This window comes from Hyperoodon ampullatus (assembly GCF_949752795.1).
Source record: "Hyperoodon ampullatus genome assembly, chromosome: 13".
Taxonomy (NCBI): domain Eukaryota; kingdom Metazoa; phylum Chordata; class Mammalia; order Artiodactyla; family Ziphiidae; genus Hyperoodon; species Hyperoodon ampullatus.
In genome coordinates, this window is record NC_136926.1 from 23,411,999 (window position 1) to 23,427,999 (window position 16,001).

Sequence of the window (16,001 nt, forward strand, 5' to 3'; positions counted from 1 at the left end):
CTGCTTCGGGGGTGCTTCTCTGACGCTGCGTCGTCGATTCCCCTTCACTCCTTGGTTTCCCTGCCCCGCCCCTCTCACTGCGGCGGAGCCAGCCGGCCCCGGGCCGCTGGGGGAGGAGGCGGAGAGGGCGGGGCCCTCCTCCCCCGCTCACCCCCCTCAGCAACTGCTGAGGGGCTGGACCCCGCCGGGCTGCTATAAAAGGGCCGGCAGTCCGGGTGCTACCGCAGTGCCGCCCGCCCCGTCCCGGCCTCGGGTTCCCGCTCCGCCGGCAGCCGCACCTGCTCCGGCCAAGATGAGCTTCAGCGGCGCTGAGGCGCTGCTGGGCGCCTTCCCGCCGCTCCACGGAGGCGGCAGTCTGCACTACGGGCTGACTCGCAAGGGCGGCGCGGGTGGAGCGCGCTCTGCAGCCGGCTCCTCCAGCGGCTTCCACTCATGGGCGCGGACGTCCGTGAGCTCCGTGTCGGCCTCGCCGAGCCGCTTCCGCGGCGCAGGAGCCGCCTCCAGCACCGACTCGCTAGACACGCTGAGCAACGGACCGGAGGGCTGCGTGGTGGCGGCGGCGGCGGCGCGCAGCGAGAAGGAACAGCTGCAGGCGCTGAACGACCGCTTCGCGGGCTACATCGACAAGGTGCGGCAGCTCGAGGCACATAACCGCAGCCTGGAGGGAGAGGCGGCGGCGCTGCGGCAGCAGCAGGCGGGCCGCGCCGCCATGGGCGAGCTATACGAGCGCGAGGTGCGCGAGATGCGCGGCGCTGTGCTGCGCTTGGGCGCGGCCCGCGGCCAGCTGCGCCTGGAGCAAGAGCACCTGCTGGAGGACATCGCGCACGTGCGCCAGCGCCTAGACGACGAGGCCCGGCAGCGCGAGGAGGCTGAGGCGGCGGCGCGTGCACTTGCGCGCTTTGCACAGGAGGCCGAAGCGGCGCGCGTCGAGCTGCAGAAGAAGGCTCAGGCTCTGCAGGAAGAGTGCGGCTACCTGCGGCGTCACCACCAGCAGGAGGTGGGCGAGTTGCTCGGCCAGATCCAGGGCAGCAGCGCCGCGCAGACTCAGGCGCAGGCCGAGGCGCGCGACGCCCTCAAGTGCGACGTGACGTCGGCACTGCGCGAGATCCGCGCGCAGCTGGAAGGCCACGCAGTGCAGAGCACGCTACAGTCCGAGGAGTGGTTCCGAGGTTCGCAGGCGAGCGGGGACAGGGAGGATGGGGCGCCCTCTGTTGGTCGGTCAGTGAGGGGAAGGGTGGCGTGACTTAGGGTGCTGGTGGACTCTGCATAGAGGTGGCTGGACCGGATGGTGCGCTGCTCAGCTTCCTCCTGCAGAGTGCATGCCCCTTAATTAAAAAACAGTTTTACTCTGGGTCTCTTGTGGAACACCCCCCCTTCCCCCCAACTGTAGGTTCTCCTTTGGCCTTCTCCAGGGTCCTTATATCTGTCCTTCAACTCTGGGTCCTTTCTGCTCCTTCTCCCGAGTTTTGGTAACCCCACTGTGAGGCCCCTCTTCATCAGGTTCCCTCTACTGCTCCAAAGCGGTGCCGGCTTCTAGTCGCTGGGGCGCTCTTTGCCCTTCAAAGTAACATGGCTTCCCTGTCCAATACTGCCCACCCCCTTTCTTGCACACTGCAGGGAACCCTATTCTGACACCTATCGGGCTCCTCCCCACTACAGTTGGGGAGGATGGGTCATTCTCACATTCTTTCTCCCCAGGGGGACCACCATTACAACCAATTGGTGCCTGAAGCTGAAGTGGCTTGTGGGCCCTTTAATGTCCTTGCTCCCCTTCAGAAAAGCCCGGAGCCTCCCAAACCCATCTCCCTCCCCCAACTCCGTGCCACCCTGAGTCAGCTAGGTTGCAGCTGCAGCAGCTTTGAAGCTGTGCCCAGCACCTGCAGGGTGACTTTGGCCAACACTTGCCCTCTCTGGCTTTCATTTCTTTTGGGGTTGAAAGGGGGGTCGACTAACTGGGCTTCTTACCCTGGGGAGCTCCATGAGCCTTCCTGAAACTGTCTGTAAAACTTCTGCATTGTTCCTGGGAGAGGGTACAGAGGCTTCAGTGATTTTCAGACAGGTCTGTGATCCACAGTGCGTAAGAATCCTCACCGACTTGGATGGTTTCTAAATCTTTGCCAGTACTAGCAGAGAAAAACCAGAAAAGCTGGGATTTTGATGCATTGCTTTTCCAGTTCCTTCCTCTCCTCTGCAGTGGCAGAACCATCCCCTCCCCCATCTCTGCAGCAAGGCTCCTCCCAGAGCAAACCTCTCTGCTCTCTTGGGCGTTGCCCTTCATCCATCTCAGGACTTCTGGACCACCCAGCTGGCATCCCTTCTTCCTCCCCCACGCCCAAGACTCAGGTCCTGAGTGTCATTATCTCAGGATTCAGGATGTCCACATTCAGGAGGTTCAGACTAGCCTCCAGACACCCACTGGCCCCTGAAAAGTCTTCTGGGAAACTGCAGCCCATTGCTCACAGGGGCCAGGGTGTGGCTGCCATTGGCACAGAGGCTCCTGTGCTAGAGAATGCGCAGCAAGGGGGAGGAAGGGACAGAGGAGCTGGCACGCAGGCCCCAGGCTCTGCAGTGACCTTGGGCTCTGCAAAGCAGAAACCTGCAAGGAAGGGGCTATGGCTACATGGTGGCTCACGGCGCCCTCGTGCCTCTAAAGGTCACAGACTCATTAACTTGTTCAACCACAAGCTCAGAGTTAAGCCCCATGGGTCAGGTTTCACATATGAACCCTCAGCACTGCCAGCCTTTGCTGGGGAGCTGAACCAGGAGGACCAGAAATGTGGGCTTCCTTTGCCCTGCAGTTTCCAGATCCTGAGTTTGGGGAGACAGTGTGATCTTTGGAGCCAGATAGACACTAGATTTGAATCCCAGCTCTGCTGCTCAAACTGGCCTACCGGCCTTGGGCAGTCGTCATTTGCCTATCACAAAGGATAGGGTGAGTTAAGCATCCAAGATGGCACCGGCACTCAGTAGGTCCTCAACCCATGTGTGTCACCTTCCAGATCTGGGCAGTAGAATCCAAATCCAGTTGTGTCTAACCCTGTGCCCTACTCCCTTCTCTCCCAGTGAGACTGGACCGACTGTCAGAGGCAGCCAAGGTGAACACAGACGCCATGCGCTTGGCACAGGAGGAGATAACTGAGTACCGGCGGCAGCTGCAGGCCAGGACCACAGAGCTGGAGGCGCTCAAAAGCACCAAGGACTCACTGGAGAGGCAGCGCTCTGAGCTGGAGGACCGTCATCAGGCTGACATCGCATCCTACCAGGTGGGCAGGGGTGGGGCAGAGAGCCAGACTGTCTCACCTGGTTGGGTGACCCTGGACAAGTCGTTGCCCCTCTTTGAGTGGGGTCATCATAGCTAAGACCATGGGCCTTGGAGTCAGACATACCAGGGGTACCAGTATGTCTTTCTAGCCGTGTGACCCCAGGAAAGTGTCTGCCTCTCTGACTCTGAATTCCCTCAATGCAATGGGGAAAAAAAAAAGCCTCCTTTGCAGAGCTATAAAGCTTAAAGAGAGAGACGAACTTTTCATGCGAGGAGTGAGTGTGCTCAGCAGGGTCTTGGTCATAGTGAGCATTCAGTAAACAATAAACAGTGTCTATGAGTGAGGGTAGCCTGGGGAAGGCCTTGGCAGATACCTCCCATTAAAGACAACTGCCAAAAGAAAATACCTCTTTTAAAGAGCTTATTATGCAAGTAATATATGGTGATTGTAGAAAAAGGAGGCAATAAAAATCAGCCATACTGATTCACTTCAAGCAGTGGCTAAGTGGGCTTGGGGTCAGGGGAGAAGCTTCAGCTAGTATTGAGCGTGCTTCTGTGTATTGTCTCGGTCAACAGATGCCTCCCGAGCCTGTACTGTGTGGCAGGCACTTTGGAGCACTGGGAAAACAATAGGGAGCCAAAGCAGACAAGGCTGTGTTCCCACTGAGCCCTTTCTAAGCTTAAGATCTGTAAAAATTCACCCATTATCCCACTGACCTGTGATGACCATTGTTGGTGTCTGGTGTGTTTCGTTCCAGACCACTCCCTAGGCTGAGGTTATACACACAGCAGGAGTTTTGTTCCAGGTGGCTTTCATGTCCATGAATGAGATCTGTAGCTTTCACCGGGTGGGGGTTGGCCCCAGCAAGCCTGGCTGAACAGGACTACGTTGGGTCTGCATAGGCCACCCCAGCTCCTCCAGTGCTGAGAGCCAGAATGCTGACTGGCGCTTGACATGTATGTGACTTCTCCTCCCCAGGAAGCCATCCAGCAGCTGGATGCTGAGCTCAGGAACACCAAGTGGGAGATGGCAGCCCAGCTCCGAGAGTACCAGGACCTGCTCAATGTCAAGATGGCTCTGGATATTGAGATTGCTGCTTACAGGTGAGGGGGCCAGGGGGCCTTTGGGTGGTGGTTCTTAGAAGGAGAAGCCTTGGATTTTAAGCCCCACAGTGAGGTAGCCTGCCAGTCTTAGAGACAAAAAAAAAAAATTTTTTTTTGTATTGCGGTGAAATGTATATAACAGAAAATTTACCATTTAACCATTTTTAAGTATACAGTTCAGGGGCATTCAAAATATTTACATTACTGTGCAATCATCACCATCATCTATGTCCAGACCGTTTTTCATCTTCCCAAACTGAAATTCAGTGCTCATTAAACAGTAACTCTCCACTCCCTTCCCTTCCCTCCCCCCAGCCCTGGCAACCACCATTCTACCTTTTGAGAGACAAATATCTTGAGAGTGACTTAGTTTCATTCTGACAGTGATTCAGAGGGTTAAAGCTCCTCACCCTCTTCCCAAATCCAGCCAGCTAGAGGTTGTCTTGGAGGGAAAGGAGGTACTTGAGTTGTCAAGGGCCTTCACAACTCTACCTCTTAGAGATTTCTAGCTCTCTGAGCAGTTGTTTCCTGGGGAAATAAAATAGGGGTGATAATAACAGTACCCACGTCCTGGGATTGTTGCGAGGAGGTGCTAATCCTGTTCCTGAGCTAATCCAGGTAACACAGGTACCACTGGGCTGCCACAGAGAAACCCCTCAGTAAAAAGTAGCCATGAGAAAGTCAAGAGACCTCCCAGCTTAGCAGTTTCCTGCTAAGGAACAGGGCTGACCCCATGAAGACCTGTCCCAGTTGTTGGCTAATGACCCTTCACTTCCCACGTCTTGGCTCTAATCTCTAGTCTTGCTACTCAAAGTGTTGTCCATGGAGTAGCACAATCAACATTATCTGAAAGCTGGTTAGAAAGGCACCCCAGACCTGTTGAGTGAAAATCTGCATTTTAATCAGATACCTGGGTGATTTGCATGCCGTTAAATTTTGCAAAGCCCTGGTCTGTATGGGTAACCCCTACACTTACTCTGAGGCAGGTATTGCCAGGTTCTTTTTATTTATTATTTCACTGAAACAACCCTCTGAGGTTAGGACTCTTAATGACCCTGTTTTTACCAATGAGGAGACTGAGGATGAAAGAGTTTGAGTGGCTTAGCTAAAGTCACATGTCTAGTGAGTAGGAAAGAGTGGAAACTGCCCCACCACGTTCCTAAAACCCAAAGGATGAGACTATAAGGTAATAGGAGACCCTTGAAATTCAAATGGGAACATTCTAAGACCTCTTAAACCCAGGTTTATACATGTGGAATTCCTTGCTCATACTTCCACCTTTCTCTTGAATAACATTTTAGTTGAGGGACAATAAGTATAAATGTTGTTAATATAGGTGTTTTCTCTTGAGGGCCATTTTTTCAGGAGAAAAAAGTTTTATAAGTTGCAACCTTAGCTGCGTTCAACAAGAGCAGTGCCATTGGGGTGTGGATTCTGGGTGGTCCCTGGGATGATCTGCTAAGTGACCTTCTCCAGTCTCAAAGTGTCCACCATTCACATCCCTTCCTCCACCAAAGTGCATATCACTGGATGCGGTGGACCTTCAGAGTAACTCAGGAAGCCCCCTAACTCATTGATCGGCTCTGAGTTAATAGTAACCTGTTCCATTATCCATTCTGCAGAAAACTCCTGGAGGGTGAAGAGTGTCGGATTGGGTTTGGCCCGAGTCCTTTCTCCCTTCTAGAAGGACTCCCCAAAATCCCTGCCATATCCACTCATATAAAAGTCAAAAGCGAAGAGAAGATCAAGGTGGTAGAAAAGTCAGAGAAGGAAACTGTGATTGTGCAGGAACAGACAGAGGAGGTCCAGCTGACTGAGGAAGTGACTGAAGAAGAAGAGAAAGAGGCCAAAGAGGAGGAGGAAGGGGGAGAAGAAGCAGCAAAATCTCCCCCAGCAGAAGAGGCTGCATCTCCAGAGAAAGAGGAGGCCAAGTCCCCAGTGAAGGAAGAAGGCAAGTCCCCAGAAAAGGCTGAGTCCCCTGTGAAAGAAGAAGCAAAATCACCAGCTGAGGCCAAGTCTCCTGAGAAGGCCAAGTCCCCAGAAGGAGTGAAGTCTCCAGAGAAGGCCAAGTCCCCTGTGAAGGAAGAGGCCAAATCCCCAGAGAAGGCCAAGTCCCCTGTGAAGGAAGAGGCCAAATCCCCAGAGAAGGCCAAGTCCCCAGAGAAGGCCAAGTCCCCTGTGAAGGAAGAGGCCAAATCCCCAGAGAAGGCCAAGTCCCCTGTGAAGGAAGAGGCCAAATCCCCAGAGAAGGCCAAGTCCCCAGAGAAGGCCAAGTCCCCAGTGAAGGAAGATGCCAAATCCCCAGAGAAGGCCAAGTCCCCAGTGGAGGTGAAGTCCCCAGAGAAGGCCAAGTCCCCTGTGAAGGAAGAGGCCAAATCCCCAGAGAAGGCCAAGTCCCCTGTGAAGGAAGAGGCCAAATCTCCAGAGAAGGCCAAGTCCCCTGTGAAGGAAGAGGCCAAATCTCCAGAGAAGGCCAAGTCCCCAGTGGAGGTGAAGTCCCCAGAGAAGACCAAATCCCCAGAGAAGGAAGAGGCCAAATCTCCAGAGAAGGCCAAATCCCCAGTGGAGGTGAAGTCACCAGAGAAGGCCAAGTCCCCTGTGAAGGAAGAGGCCAAGTCCCCTGTGAAGGAAGAGGCCAAATCCCCAGAGAAGGCCAAGTCCCCAGTGAAGGAAGAGACCAAATCCCCAGAGAAGGCCAAGTCCCCAGTGGAGGTGAAGTCCCCAGAGAAAGCCAAGTCCCCAATGAAGGAAGAGACCAAATCCCCAGAGAAGGCCAAATCCCCAGTGAAAGAAGAGGCCAAGTCCCCAGCTGAGGTGAAGTCCCCTGAGAAGGCCAAGTCTCCCGTGAAGGAAGAAGCAAAGTCCCCAGAGAAGGCCAAAAGCCCTGTCAAGGAGGAGGCCAAATCCCCAGAGAAGGCCAAGTCTCCTGTGAAGGAGGAGGCCAAGGCTCCTGAGAAGGAGGTCCCAAAGAAGGAGGAGGCAAAGTCCCCTGTGAAGGAGGAAGAGAAACCCCAGGAGGTGAAAGCCAAAGAGCCCCCAAAGAAGACAGAGGAAGAGAAAGCTCCAGCCACACTGAAAACTGAGGAGAAGAAGGACAGCAAGAAAGATGAGGTGCCCAAGAAAGAGGTTCCAAAGCCCGAGAAGGAGAAGAAGGACCCTGCTGTGGAAAAGCCCAAAGAACCCAAAGCTGAAGCCAAGAAGGAAGAGGCTGAAGATAAGAAAAAAGCAACCACCCCAGAGAAGGAGGCTGCTGCCAAGGGGAAGGAAGAAGCCAAACCCAAAGAGAAGACTGAGGTGGCCAAGAAGGAACCAGATGATGCCAAGGCCAAAGAACCCAGCAAAGCAGCAGAGAAAGAGCCGGAAAAGCCAAAGAAGGAAGAGATGCCAGCGGCACCTGAGAAAAAAGACGCCAAGGAGGGGAAGGCCACAGAGGCCAAGAAGCCTGAGGAGAAACCCAAAGCAGAGGCCCAAGCCAAGGAGGAGCCCAGCAAGGAGGCCTCCACACCAGGCAAAGCCAAGGCAGAAAAGGCTGAGAAATCCTCTAGCACAGACCAGAAAGACAGCAGGCCTCCAGAGAAGGCCACAGAAGACAAGGCCACCAAAGGAGAGAAGTAAGGCAGGGAGAAAGGAACATCCAGAGCAGCCAAAGAAACTCAGGAGGGTCTGGGAGCTCAAGGGTCGGTGTAACAAATTTTCATTTTTTCTCCCTTTTCTTTAAGAAGAAACTCTGCTTAGACTATGGGCCCTCCTTCACCAAACAGGAATTTCTATTAGCAACGTGTTAGCAGGAGAGGGTCCTCCCAACCCCCGGCCCCACGCCGCAAACCCTCCCTAGGCGATGGACAATTATGTTATGATAGCTTATGTAGCCGAATGTGATATATGCCGAATGCCACATGTAAACACTTGACTATAAAAACTGCCCCCTCCTCTCCAAATAAGTGCATTTATTTCCTGTATGTGCAACTGACAGATGACCGCAATAATGAATGAGCAGTTAGAAACACATTATGCTTGAGATGTCTTAACCTATTCCTGAATGCCTTCTGTTTTCCAAAGGAGTGGTCGAGCCCTTGCCCAAAGCTCTCTATCCTGGAAGAGCTGGAGCAGGTGGGGCTGGGCGCTGGCCACTGAACCATGCCAGGGCGCACTTTTCCACTGGAGTCCACTTTCAATTGCTTCTGTGCAATAAAACCAAGTGCTTATAAAATGAAAATGCTGCTGTTGTTATTTATTCTTTTCCTGTGGGCAGGCTGGGGGATGGGCAAGGGAAGTCTTGATCTCACTCTTAAGAACGCACAGGACTGAATGGGAATCAGAGGTCTTGTGCGGGTCTGGGACCAGTTACAAGGCCTCTCGGGCTATTTCCCGGGCACAAACCATGTGCCAGGCAATGTGCTCGGTGCTTTATCTTTAAAATCTTGTAGACAGGTGGCCTGGTGTGTGGTTTCTCAGTGAGGTCCATGGACCACCTACATAAGCATCATCTGGAAGCCTTATGAATATGCACACTTCTTGATTCCACCCTAGACCACTGAATCAGAATCTGAGGGGTGGGCCTGGGACAATGAATGCTTCACCAAGTCCCACTTGATTCTAATGCGCGCTGAAGTCTGGGAAGAGGTGAGGTCCTGAGGACACTGAACCGTCTATTCAAGAGCTCTGCATGTGTCCTTTTTTGTAAGGAGGGATGAGCTTTCTGAAAGAGGGGCCATATGTAGCTAATTCACCTGTAGTGAAGACTATAGTCACCACTATTGGGAACAATTTGTCAATAGTCACTTAATTGGACTCCAACATGCTTCTCCAGACACGAGTTTCAAAGCTGTGGTGCTTTTGTGGATTTATGTGGGGTCTTTACTGTAAAATTTTGACCTCATGACTTACTTGTAATGACTAGAATATGGCAAAGTGATGGGATGTCATTTCTGAGAGTAGATTACAAAAAGATTCTGGCTTCTCTTTTGCTTGTTCTCTCTTGCTCATTCTACTTGCTCATTCCAATGGAGGAAGGAGAAGCCCACATGGCCTGGAACTGAAAGAGGCCCCTGGCCAACAGCCAGTGAGGAACTGCAGTCCTCAGTACAACAAGAAACCAAATCCTGCCACAACCACACTGTTGAGCATAGATGCAGATCCTCCCCTGCTGAGCCAGCCCCAGACAACACCCTGGCTGCAGCCTTCTGAGAGACCTTAAGGAAGAAGCACCCAGCTAAACGGCACCTGCATGATAGATGTTTGTTGTTTTAAGCCACTAAGTTTTGAGGTAATATGTTACATAGAAAGAGATGACTGGACTTCCCTGGTGGCACAGTGGTTAAGAATCCACCTGCCAATGCAGGGGACACGGGTTCAAGTCCTGGTCCAGGAAGATCCCACATGCCACGGAGCAACTAAGCCCGTGTGCCACAAATACTGAGCCTATGCTCTAGAGCCCGTGAACCGCAACTACTGAGCCTGCGTGCTACAACTACTGAAGCCCACGTGCCTAGAGCCTGTGCTCCGCAACAAGAGAGGCCACCACAATGAGAAGCCTGTGCACCGCAACAAAGAGTAGCCCCCACTCGCCACAACTAGAAAAGCCCACTTGCAGCAACGAAGACCCAGCGCAGCCAAAAAATTAAAATAAAATAGTTAACTAATACAGCTTCTCTCTCAGGAAGGCCTTCTTTTCATGGAGATCCTAAGTAGCTATGGGCTTGCACCCTTCCAGGTACAAATCAGGGAGAGAGAGACTGTGTCCCCACCAGTTCAACCAAAGTCTGAGAACTGAGTCTCATTACATGGTCAGGTTATGTGCCTATCCTGAAATTAATGGAACATACTAATTGGACCTGCTGGGTCACATGTCAAACTCTAGATCCAGGGTGGAGTCAGCCATCTGAATTATATAAACTGGACCTGACATTTCAGAACCCAGGGATAGAGAGGATTCTAAAATCTTCTAGAGAGAGAGAGAGGAGGAAAAAAAAAAATGATCAAGAACAAGAATGGTCCCAAACTTCTCAATGATGGGAAATGCCTAGAAGTCTATACTGATAAATCAAGTGTGAGGGTAGATAAAGGGCAATTTAAAGCATACAAAGTCCCCAAAAGTTACTTCCCATAAACCCTTTCTCTGAAATCACTAGGGGGACATGCTCCAACAACAGGAGACTATAAACCAAGAAATAGAAAATCTAAGAATACAGAAAACAGGGACTATAACAAAGAAGGGACAAGAAGGGAACCCCCAGGATGATGACAAAGAAGAGTTGATGGACAAGAGCTGTGCAGTCCTATCTAGACTAGCGTGGGTCTGGGGAGAGAAGGGTGGGTTCCAAGAAAAAAATTAAACTGATAAATTATTTGACATGATCCACCATGTATAAAATTGAATTGAAAGCCCTTTACTGAACTATTGGAGAGTGTGGGAAGATTTAGTCAGTTTCAAAGAAAACAAAATAACTCCAAGACAAACAAACAAACAAACAAAAAAAATTATGTATAGGGCTTCCCTGGTGGTGCAGTGGTTGAGAGTCTGCCTGCCGATGCAGGGGATGTGGGTTCATGCCCTGGTCCGGGAGGATCCCGCATGCCGCGGAGCGGCTGGGCCCGTGAGCCGTGGCCACTGAGCCTGCGCTTCCGGAGCCTGTGCTCCGCAACGGGAGAGGCCACAGCAGTGGGAGGCCCGCGTACTGCAAAAAAAAAAAAAAAAAAAAATATGTATAAGAGGAAGTGTAATTATAACACATTAGTCAAATCAACAGGTAACAATATTTACATAAAAATAACAAAAGCAATGAATATGGATTATACCAAAAAGCAAGACAAAAAATGGGAAAGGGAAAATGGAGTGTGTAATTGACAAAAATACTCATCTCTTATACTCCTCTGGAGAAAATGCTTAATATTTATAAATGAAAAGAAAGACTGAGAAACTATCACAGACTAGAGGAGACTAAGATGACATAATGACACAGGGCAATGTGGAACCCTGGACTGGATCCTGGAACATTCGTGGAAAACATGGTGACCTCCAAATAAAGTTTGTAATTCAGTTAATAGTAATGTACCAACATTAATTTTAATTTTAGTTTTGACAAATGTACCATGATCTGTACGATTGTTAACATGAGATGGAGCTGGGTGAGGACATTCAGGAGCTCTCTATGCTGTCTTTGCAACTTTTCAGTAAATTTAAAATTACTTCAAAATAAAAAGTTTAAGAAAAAAGTTTAAGATATATCAATAAATTGTATATTTAAATAAAAAGTTTAAGATATATCAATAAATTGTATATGATTAAAAACATGGAGGTAGGGCTTCCCTGGTGGCGCAGTGGTTGAGAGTCCGCCTGCCGATGCAGGGGATGCGGGTTCGTGCCCCGGTCTGGGAAGATCCCACGTGCCGCGGAGCGGCTGTGCCCGTGAGCCATGGCCGCTGAGCCTGCGTGTCTGGCGCCTGTGCTCCGCAACGGGAGAGGCCACAACAGTGAGAGGCCCGCGTACCGCAAAAAACAAAAAACAAAAAGCAAAACAAAACAAAAAACATGGAGGTAAATACCAAAACCTAAGAGCTATGGTTGAAAATAAGAATAGGGACTTCCCTGGCAGCCCAGTGGTTAAGACTTCGATTTCCAGTGCAGGGGGTGTGGGTTCGATCCCTGGTCAGGGAGCTAAGATCCCACATGTCTCCCTGCCAATAAACCGAAACATAAAACAGAAGCAATATTGTAACAAATTCAATAAAGACTTAAAAAAAGAGAAAGAAAATAAGAATAGATGGGGGTTGGGAAGAGAAGGCAAAGGCCCCTGTATATTACTATAAGTAAATCATAGCCAGTCAAAGCAAATAGGGACCCAAATAGCATCTAGTCCAATCCCATTATACAGATGAGGAAATTGAGGCCAGAGAGACAGGAGCCTGCCTAAGGCCCAACAGCCAGTTGGTAGCAGAGCTACATTTTCCTATTTGTTTTATAGAGAAAACATGAATTACATGGATATTAATTTTCTTAAGAATCTGATTTTTTAATAAATTATCCTCAGTGACCCTTACTTAGAAAATCTACATTTTCTCAGTTTTGAAACCACAGGGAAGACATGAAAGGTATTAGAGCTACAAGGGCTCTCTCTCATGAATCATTGTCTCAGCTGATGTCCACAGAAGAAAAGACAGGACTTGTCCAGACTAGAATCCATGGTCACCACTTACTGAGCATCCCCAAGGACTAGGCCCTGGACTATACACTTTATGTCCACAGTCTAAAACAGCCAGCCCAATGAAGTGAGCACTATTGAACCTGCATTTCTCAGTTGAGGAAACTGAGGCTCAGAGAAGCAGACTTTGCCCAAAGTCCAGAGCTAGGAAGAGGTGGAGCGTGGATTTAAATTCAGGCCTGTCTGACCACAGAACCCAGGCTCATCCTTACTCTGCCATCCTGCCTCCATCCTCTCCAGGGACATATTACATGGCCACCCCTAAACCAGATGCTGAAGGTATTTAGAATGCCAAAAGCTCCAGCCCTCCTTGATGATATCATTCTCATGGTGGCCCTAAATGGCACAGGCAGGGCAGAAGGATCTGACCAGGATGCCCCTCCTTTTTTGCCCTAACTGGACGTGTACCCAATGCTGTAGGCAGGATTCGCTGGCCAGATACCAACCAGACTGACTTTAACCATCTGCCAAACAAAATCATCCTCCCTCTCGGAGGATAACAAACCTTAGGAAAAACCAATAGAGTCAATTTGCTATGGAATTGCTTGTCAGATGTTAGAGGCCTGGGGGACAGAGACAAAATGTGGAAGGAGCTGACTGCTTTAGGATGTGCCCTTCCTGTTGGTTAGCTGTTGGCTCTGCAGATACAGCTGAGCTGATGAAAACCATCCTTCATTTTTTTCCCAGGGGGATTGCTTCAGAAAGAAGAGGTTAGGTTCTGTCTATAACAATAAACAACTACATCTCGGTGGCTTAACACAAAGAAAGCATCTTTCTCACTTATGCTATACACTCTGGGTAGGTCGGCAGGGGTCTCTGTTCGTAATGGTCATTCAAAGACCAAGCTAATAGGGGATCCATCTAGACCCAGGCTTCCAAGTTCACCAAGGCAGGGGCGAGAGTATGTAGCAAACCACGCACAGGCTCTTAAAACTTCTACCTAGAAGTGACACAGGTCTCTTCTGACAACATTTCATCAGCCAAAGCAATCCACACAGTTATATCTAACATCAGAGGGGATGGGCAGAGCAGTCCTACCAAGTGCCTGGAGGGAGGAGAGTAGGGACTCTTTTAGGGGGAATCAAACAGAATCAAACCAGTTTAAGCAAAATACTTGCTACTGATAATAATGATTGATATAACATATTAGCTTACATAACCAAGGAGTTCAAGAAGGTTGACTTGCTTCAGATACAGCTAGAGCCAGGGGAATTCTCAAATAATGTTCCCCAAGATCCTGTCACTCGTTTCTTCATCTCTCAGCTTTTCCTTTTGTGTAGGCTTCATTCTCAGGCAGGACCTCTCCATGTGGTCTCCAGAAGCTTCAGGCTTACATCCCACCTGTTTAGGAAACTTGGGGGGAAAAAAGAGCTCTTTTTCAATATTCCAGGAAAAGTCCAGGGGTTGATTCTCGTTGGGCCCCTCAAACTGAAACTGAGAGTTTGTGAGGTGTGGTTCCAAAAGAAAGTTAGAGGATGGTTAGCAGAAAAAAAGGAGTGGATGCTGGGCAGCAACAATGATAACTGTCCACAGTGGCTTGAGTGCTTGTAGCAGAAGATCCAAATAGGCAGTAATACCCAGTGTTTGTGGGTGTGCAGAGAAACTTGAACTTTCTGACACTAATGATTGGAATGAAAATTGACAAAACCTTCCTGGAAGGCAACATAATGAGACATATCAAAAGCCTTAAAAGCTTAGACACTCTAACCAAAGTATGCCACTTTTAGGAATGTATCCTAAATAATCAGGTCTGTACAGAAATATTCAAATACAAAATATATTCACTTCGCTTTATGTTTTGGAAAAATGGAAAATACTCTGAATATACAATAGGAGATTGGCTAAATAAATTAAATTACCTCTATTTTTAAAAATATTTATTTATTTATTGTTTATTTTTATTTATTTTGGCTGTGCCAGGTCTTAGTTGCAGCATGCAGGTTCTTTTAGTTGCGGCATGTGGACTTCTTAGTTGTAGCATGCATGTGGGATCTAGTTCCCCAACCAGGGATCAAACCCTGGACCCCTGCATTGGGAGCATGGAGTCTTACCCACTGGACCACCAGGGAAGTCCCTAAATTACCTCTATATTAGTAAACATGTTGCTGCAGAAAAGAAACAAGTTTTTAATTTTAAAAGTAATTTATATCAATGAGACCTAACAGATATCTATAGAACACTGCATGCAACAACAGTAGAATACACATTTCTTCTCCAGTGCACATGGAACATTCTCCAGGACAGATCATATATCTCAGGCCATAAACAAGCCTCAATAAATTTAAAAGGATTGAAAATGGAGGGACTTCCCTGGTGGTCCAGTGGTTAAGACTCTGAGCTCCCAATGCAGGGGACCCAGGTTCGATCCCTGGTCAGGGACCTAGATCCCACATGCCGCAGCTAAAGAGCCCACATGCCGCAATGAAGATCCCGCATGCAGCCACTAAGGCCCGGCACAGCAAAATAAATAAATAAATATTTAAAAAAATAAAAATAAAATAAAAATGGGAGCTAACAAGTGTTGGTGAGAACGTGGAGAAAATGGAAACCTTGTATCATACATTGCTGGTAGGAATGTGAAATGGTGTAGCCGCTGTGGAAAGCAGTTTGGTGGGTCCTCAAAAAGATAAACATAGAATTAGTATGTAACTGAGAAATTTCACTCCTAGCTATATACTCAAAAGAATTGAAAACAGATACTCAAACAAAAATATACACACATGTTCATAGCAGAACTATTCACAACAGCCAAAAGGTAGAAACAGCCTAAATTCCCATCAATGGCTAAATAAATAGAAAGCAGACTGGTGGATGCCAGGAACTGGAGATAGGGAGAAATAGGGATTGACTGCCTATTGGGTACAGGGTTTCCTCTTTGGGTGATGAAAATGTTTTGGGATAGGTAGAGGTGATGGTTGCACAACATTGTGAATGTACTAAATGCCACTGGATGGTTCACTTTAAAGTGGTTAATTTATGTTACATGAATTTCACCTCAATAGATATAAAAAATTTTTTTATTGTAGGAAAATACACATAAAATTCACCATTAGTGACATTTAGTATAGGCACAATGTTGTACAATTATTACTACTATCTAGTTCCAGAACTTTTCAATATTCCAAAAGGATACTTCTTACCCATTAAGCAGTCTTTCCCATTTCCCCCTCCCCCCAGCCCCTGGAAACCACTAATCTGCTTTCTATCTCTATGGATTTATATATTCTGGACATTTCCTATAAATAGAATCATACAATATGTGACCTCTGGTGTCTGGCTTCTTTCTGAGAAGTCTACCCTGCAGGTTGTAATACCCAGATGAGGGAGATACAGGGACGGAGGGATTTTTGTTGCTGCTATGGTTTTTGCTAACACCTGGAGATTCCTTAACAGTTATATATATATGAATGTCAGCCTTAAATAGTACATTAATG

The 16,001-nt window shown here is 48.9% G+C and overlaps 1 protein-coding gene across 1 annotated transcript; it reads left to right on the forward strand.

Moving 5' to 3' along the window:
* Positions 1-292: 292 nt before the first annotated feature.
* On the forward strand, positions 293-7,981 carry NEFH (neurofilament heavy chain; the record flags this gene model as incomplete). Its single annotated transcript, XM_079717280.1, has 4 exons — positions 293-1,169; positions 3,064-3,263; positions 4,242-4,366; positions 5,989-7,981. 4 exons carry the CDS (start codon positions 293-295, stop codon positions 7,979-7,981), a joined length of 3,195 nt encoding a protein of 1,064 aa, XP_079573406.1.
* Positions 7,982-16,001: the final 8,020 nt, after the last annotated feature.